The sequence below is a fragment of the Sesamum indicum genome, linkage group LG5 (genome assembly GCF_000512975.1).
Source record: "Sesamum indicum cultivar Zhongzhi No. 13 linkage group LG5, S_indicum_v1.0, whole genome shotgun sequence".
Classification (NCBI taxonomy): domain Eukaryota; kingdom Viridiplantae; phylum Streptophyta; class Magnoliopsida; order Lamiales; family Pedaliaceae; genus Sesamum; species Sesamum indicum.
In genome coordinates this window covers 13,187,998-13,194,680 of record NC_026149.1, presented here as the reverse complement: position 1 = coordinate 13,194,680, position 6,683 = coordinate 13,187,998, and the positions used below count along the sequence as shown (strand labels likewise).

Here is a 6,683-nt window from a genome sequence, read left to right as displayed (position 1 = left end):
TGCTCATTTTCAATATGATTGGTGGTAAATTACTATTCACTCTATATATCATGTTAATCAAACTCATTCCATTTAATTTTTTACCTTGATATTTAAATGAGATAAAAACACAAACAATCACAATCAAGTTAAGAGATTATGTACGTTTTAAATTGGAGAGAATGGCGTCACATGAGTTTGAGTTGTGAAAAGCACGTCAGTCGTCAACCAAAGTTCCTTTTCTTCTCCTCTACGGCAAAGATAATTTTCCACAAATAAGTTGAAAATTCTACAACTCATTCAAACTATTATAAATTTTCTATTTTTGTTTTTTATAGTTAGGAACATTAGTCGCAAGTGGAAGGAAAATTCTTGGTCCGATTAAATTTGACTAAATCAAATTATTTATAATTGTTATGTGATTGGTCACTGTTCCTGAACTTTACACTAATCACACGATAAGTTTATAGCAATTGTCATATGATTGGTTCAAGTCCGGCCGATTCAGGTCCAAATTAAGATTTTCCCAAGTGGAGATATTGTGAAAAATACCGTGTTGTTTGTATTTGACCAGACATATCCACATGTGTGAAATACATGTTTTTTTTCTCAAATAACATTCTCAATCGCCTGACAAGTCCATGACTAAAAGTGTCAAATTTAATAGATTAAAGAACTAAATATATTTAATGCAAATAAATGCAGGACTAATTTGATAACTAACTAATTACAGGACTAATGTGTCAAAATTATAAAATTTATAGGATCAAATATATTTTTTCAAAATATAAAGGACCAAAAGTATAATATACTTGTATTTACAGGATTAAAAATGAAATTTGCCTATATATTGAGCTCTGAATTTTATTATTAACAATAATGGAAGAGAAGATCAATTTGGCTATTTACTTCAAAGGCAGACAGTGCAATGCTGGATCTGGAATCTTTGACAAATCCCTTTTTTCACCTATTAGTTTGACTACATTGAGATTTCCTGCCGGTGTTGTATTGTAAAATAAATTAATGTTTAATAATTATACGATATATATTGATGCTTCAAATATTTTACTAATCTTTCTTTTCAAATTTAAGAAAATATAAACATTACATACGTAATTGATGCCTTTAAAAATATTTTTTTTCTTAAAGTCCAAAGATAAGAAGGTGGGGCCCATCTAACAGTCCAGAAGGTCGTCCTTTACTGGCCCATGAATAAGGTATTAAGTCCATAATTTGTCTTATCCTTATTAACCTAGCAGACCTAAAAAACGAGTCAAATACAACAAGATGAGTCAATATACAGTAGGGACAACGAGTCATGCAGGTCACTGACACCTTAGTACACGTCATACTAAAAGATCTCTAACTAACTTCAAGTAATCCAGCTGGAATTAACTATTTAACCAGTAAGTAATAATAGGTTTCCAAAATTTCGAACAGACTAGGCAAGTTCTAAGTTAAAGAGTCATATCTTCGTCTAGATAAGTCCAAATCACAAATGATTTTTTCTCTGAGTTGCTAACACATGCATTTTCACAACGGTGTATGATTCACCGTAACCAATCTCCGAATCTTGCTCCAAGTCGTCCATAAATTACTGCCTCTTTGTGCAGTCATCTTGATAACATATTTTCTCATATTGTTACTCTTGTTCCTCTCCCTTTTCAAACTACTTTTAGCTTACATTTTGCACTCTACATTAATTATATTAGGTTATATCACCATATTCAACTATTGTTCTTACATCATCTTGAGTTTTTCCTTTTATTTCTTGAATAAACCCTTATTAGTTTTAGTATTAGAGTGTTAACCTCTACTTTGTAGATTAGCCCTCCATTAATTTTAAAACTTTCGTGAAAATCCTTCGACTTTTGTAGTGTGATACTCATTAATAACAATAAAAAATTCATGGTATATTAATTATTTTTAATCATCTTATATAAAAGGGTAAATTAAAACCCCCTTCCCTGAGATTTGGCATTATTACAAATACCTCCTTGTTTGTTCGAAAAATTACAAATACCCCATGATTTTAACATTCGTCTAACAACGAGCCAATTCTGTCAGGTTTAATTCCAAGTTTTGATGAATTGATCAAAATACCCTTTTAAATTATAAATTATAATATATATATTTTATAATTTTTAAAATATTTTTATGAACTAATATTTCTTCTACATTATTTTATTTTACTCACCCTGAATTTTCTTTTATTTATTTTTTTTATTTTTTTAAAAAATTCAATAAGAGTGAAATAGTGTTCACTTCACCATCTAGGGGTTATATAATGATTTTCCGTTTGATGCGTGTATTTGTAATTTTTCAAACAATAAGAGTGTATTTATAATTATGCCAAACCTCAAAAGAGATAGTTGTAATTTACCTTAAATAAAATGTAATTGTAGGGTATTTTTATTACAACATATTTCTTGATTAATCATGAGGCACTATAAGAATCATATATTTAATTACAATTAATTATTATGATTAATAATAAATAGCCATAGTAAATAATTATTTATTACGAAACGGTTGTTGATTTTGATTTTTGTGAGAGTAGCTAAAAATCATTGCAAATACTCTTAACCGTGACAAATAAATTTTTTTATAATAAAAAATTATTTTTATACATTAATTTTATTTAATTATAATTAATAATAATCATTTACTATAATTTTGCCATTGCCGCTGACACAAAAGTTATATAAACGATGTTCGCGGGTTCCAAATGACAGCAAAATTCAAGCACAGTTATCAATTATAGTACAGATACAACCTCCGGGAAAACGATCAAACAGCTGCCAAGATCCTTCAATGACCAATCACAGCCAAGAAAATGGCAATCATAAAGAATCTCAAGTCGCGGTGGTGATGGTGCCGCTGCCGGCGCAGGGCCACCTCAACCAGCTTCTCCACCTCTCCCGCCTCGTATCCGCCTCCAGCATCCCCGTCTACTACGTCGGCTCCGCCACCCACATCCGCCAGGCCAAGCTCCGGGTCCACGGCTGGAACCCTTCCACAATAGCTAACGTCCATTTCCAAGAATTCCCACCAACTCCTTTCCACAACCCTCCACCTGATCCCAATCAATCCAAGAAATTCCCCTCGCAGCTCCTTCCATCTCTTTCTGCGTCCATACATCTCCGTAACCCTGTTTACAAATTTGTAGCCCAACTTTCGAGCAGTTTCAGGCGGGTTGTTGTTATATACGACTCTTTGATGTCCTACGTTGTCCAGGATATTGATTCTTTACAAAATGCTGAGTCGTATTGTTTTCGCTGTATACCAGCTTTCACTCTGTATTCTTTCCACTGGGAAGCCGCCGGGAGGCCTGATGATGTACCAGCTGAAGCGGCGGCGGTTCTGAAAGAAATTCCGGATCTGGATGACTGCTTTTCTCCAGAGTTTGACGAGTTCTCCAGGTTGCAGCGTGTTTCCGGGAAAATTTTCTCCGGAGACATTTACAATTCCAGCAGAGCGATGGAAGGTTTCTACCTGGATTTAGTTGCAGAAAGGAAGATAACTGGAACAGAGAAGCTCTGGGCTGTCGGGCCCTTCAATCCAGTGGTATTCCCTGAGAAGAAGAGTTCAAGAAGCCGTCATGAATGCCTGGATTGGCTCGACAGACAAAGCCCTAACTCAGTGATTTTTGTCTCATTTGGCACAACATCTTTGTTATCGAATGAACAAGTTCAAGAACTGGCGTTTGGGCTGGAAAGAAGCCAGCACAAGTTCGTATGGGTGGTGAGAGACGCAGACAAAGGAGATATTTTCACAGGAGAAGTCAGGAAATCAGAACTGCCAGAAGGGTTGGAAGAGAGAGTGAAAGAAAGAGGCATCATTGTGCGGGACTGGGCGCCGCAGCTGGAGATCCTCGGCCATCCCTCTACTGCTGGTTTTATGAGTCACTGCGGGTGGAATTCATGCATCGAGAGCATCAGCATGGGAGTGCCGATGGCAACATGGCCGATGCACTCGGACCAGCCGATAAACGCAGTCTTCGTGACTAAAGTATTGAGGATTGGCCTGGAAGTTAAGGACTGGGCTCGTCGGGACGAGGTGGTGTCGTCGAGCACAGTAGAGTGTGCAGTAAGAAGATTGATGGCATCGGAAGAAGGAGATGAAATGAGGAAAAGGGCGCAAGAACTGGGAGCTGCGGTCAGGAATTCTGTGATGGAAGGTGGCAGTAGCAGCAAAGAGATGGATTCCTTCATCACCCACATCACTAGATAATTTTTCTCATTTATTAGCATATACAATGGAATAAAAGTTGCAATACGAATTGGAATAAGAAATTCACTCCTTCTTTCGACAATTTGATTGAATTTTTTGTTTCGCGTCGTATTTCATCCCTTACTTCATTCAATATACACATTTTACGTATATAAAAAATGATATCATATATTTTATTTAAAAAAAAGATTTTATACACGACGTGACGCGTGTATGTTGAATAAATTAGAGACAAAATACGATTTGCAATAGTTTCGACAACAATCGTGCAACTTGGGAGATACCTTTAGGATTCAAAATCCGAATTTCTCTGGTTTTTGGCTACGAATGATCATATATTGTCCGCCTTACTTGATGTATAATATATAATGCTCTTCGTTTTGGCATTATATTGTTCAAAATATTATTTCTCTACATAGAACCATCCAATTGCACATAGTTTAATTGTACGAGGGTTAAGTGCACTTTGCATCCCTAAAATATATAATTTATGTTATTTACACTCCTGAAATATAAAAGGTAATAAAAATATCTTTGACAAAATAAATTAACATTGATAAGATAAAAATATCATTTTCACTTTCCGTATACTCTTTTATTCTACTTCCTAAAGTATGTTTTATTAAAATATATTCCCTAAATAATTTTTAGTGATTTAAAATTGTACTCATATTTTATTTAAAGATAATATTTATAATTTATATTTTTTTATAAATTATGAAACACAAAAAATATTTATAAGCTCAATATATATATATATATATATATATGCAAATATATTTTACAAAGTAAATAAATTGTGTTGAAAAGTACATGTAAATATGTGTCAATATGTAATGCATATAATATTATAGAAAAAAGATGTTATATAACGTATAAATTTTTATCCATTACATGTCCGCATAATAACAATATATCATATCATTACTTACAAAAATATAGATATTTTTATATTAATTATATTATAGATTTGCATATTTTACAGTATATAAATATTCAATGTAATATTATAAATTTGTATTGATAACTTATTTTTAAAAAAAGTTCGATATATGTAACAACACAGGTAAAAAATATGTATATTTTCAACTAGTTGTGCAAAAAATATATGAATTTTAAATTTATGGGGTTTATAAAAAGATTCTATACTAAGTACAAATTATAAATTTTAGGTAGTGTTTATTTTAAATAAAAAAAGTATAATAATTCAGATTATATTTAGGAGAATGATTGTAATAGAGATATTTTACGGGTGTAAATAATAAAGACATTTTCGTCATAGAGAATTAGTGTATATCATGATGGCCATTTTATTATACATTTTATAAGTAATGCTCTTTATGCATAGTTTAGGGGGGCAAAGTATATTTAATCCTTTGTATGATGATGTTGACGTCTTTTAGGGATGTATTTGTAATTTTTTTTAAAAAATAGAAGTATTCTATGTAAATGACGTTGCCGTTTGTAGTAGGTGTATGTATTTTTTAAAAAGCAAGAGTAATTTATATAAATACACAATAGATCAGGAAATACAAATGTAATTATTCTTATATATGTGACTTGGCCGGTTCAGGAAGAGGTGAAATTTGATTTAAATATATAGAATAAAAAAATAATAAGAGAGGAAATATATTCAATTATAAGAAAATTGCAAATTTTTATTGATACAAAAAATGGAAGTAGGTAGGATGAAAATATTATTTTTTGTAGCGTTGTGAATAAATCATTCTCGTTTTCATTTGCTTAAAAAATAACACATATCTTTAAATCATTAATAATGTATTGATGGATTAAACTAGTTAAGTAAAAAATAATAATTAATAAGAACAAACATAAAATAGTAAAAGCTGCCCCCAAATATAGGATTTTAATGCTTTCTGAATTAGAGTTTTTATTTTAAATGTTAATTACCTCTTCTATTTCATATTAATACATGCATATTATATAATAAAAATTATTAAATAAAATAAATGATATAAGTTTATAAACCTGACATGTATATATATATATATATATTAAGTGAAATAAAAAATCCAAATAAAATTTAAAATAGCTAGAGAGAATTTTTGAGGAGATGGTGTATTGAGTGGTCAAATCAATAAATAGTAAACCTTTTATAGAAAATAATATTTTGAATATTATAGTGGTGTTGGAAGTAGGGGTGGGCGTCGGGTCGGGTGCCTCGGGTTCGGGTTCCACGGGTCGGGTACCCGACTCGTCGGGTAGTGTATAACACTACCCGACCCCGAACCCGAGTAGGAAATGTTGGAAATTGAAAATGAAAATGAAAACACAACCAAACGGGCCCTAGGATTTTGGGACTACAAGTGTTGAACACGTAAAGCGTGGGACCAAAAGTGAGAATAACGCTATCTAGTGGGACCAAAAGTGATATTTTGCCGTTGACCAACATGGACCATACCAGCTGACTAACGGCACGTGCGTGTCACGTGCCGTTTCCGTCAGTTTTT

General features: G+C 32.4%; 1 protein-coding gene across 1 annotated transcript; it reads left to right on the top strand.

Moving 5' to 3' along the window:
• On the top strand, nucleotides 2,700-4,323 carry LOC105162554 (zeatin O-glucosyltransferase-like). The gene has a single exon (XM_011080611.2). It carries the CDS (start codon nucleotides 2,794-2,796, stop codon nucleotides 4,210-4,212), a length of 1,419 nt encoding a protein of 472 aa, XP_011078913.1. The 5' UTR covers nucleotides 2,700-2,793; the 3' UTR covers nucleotides 4,213-4,323.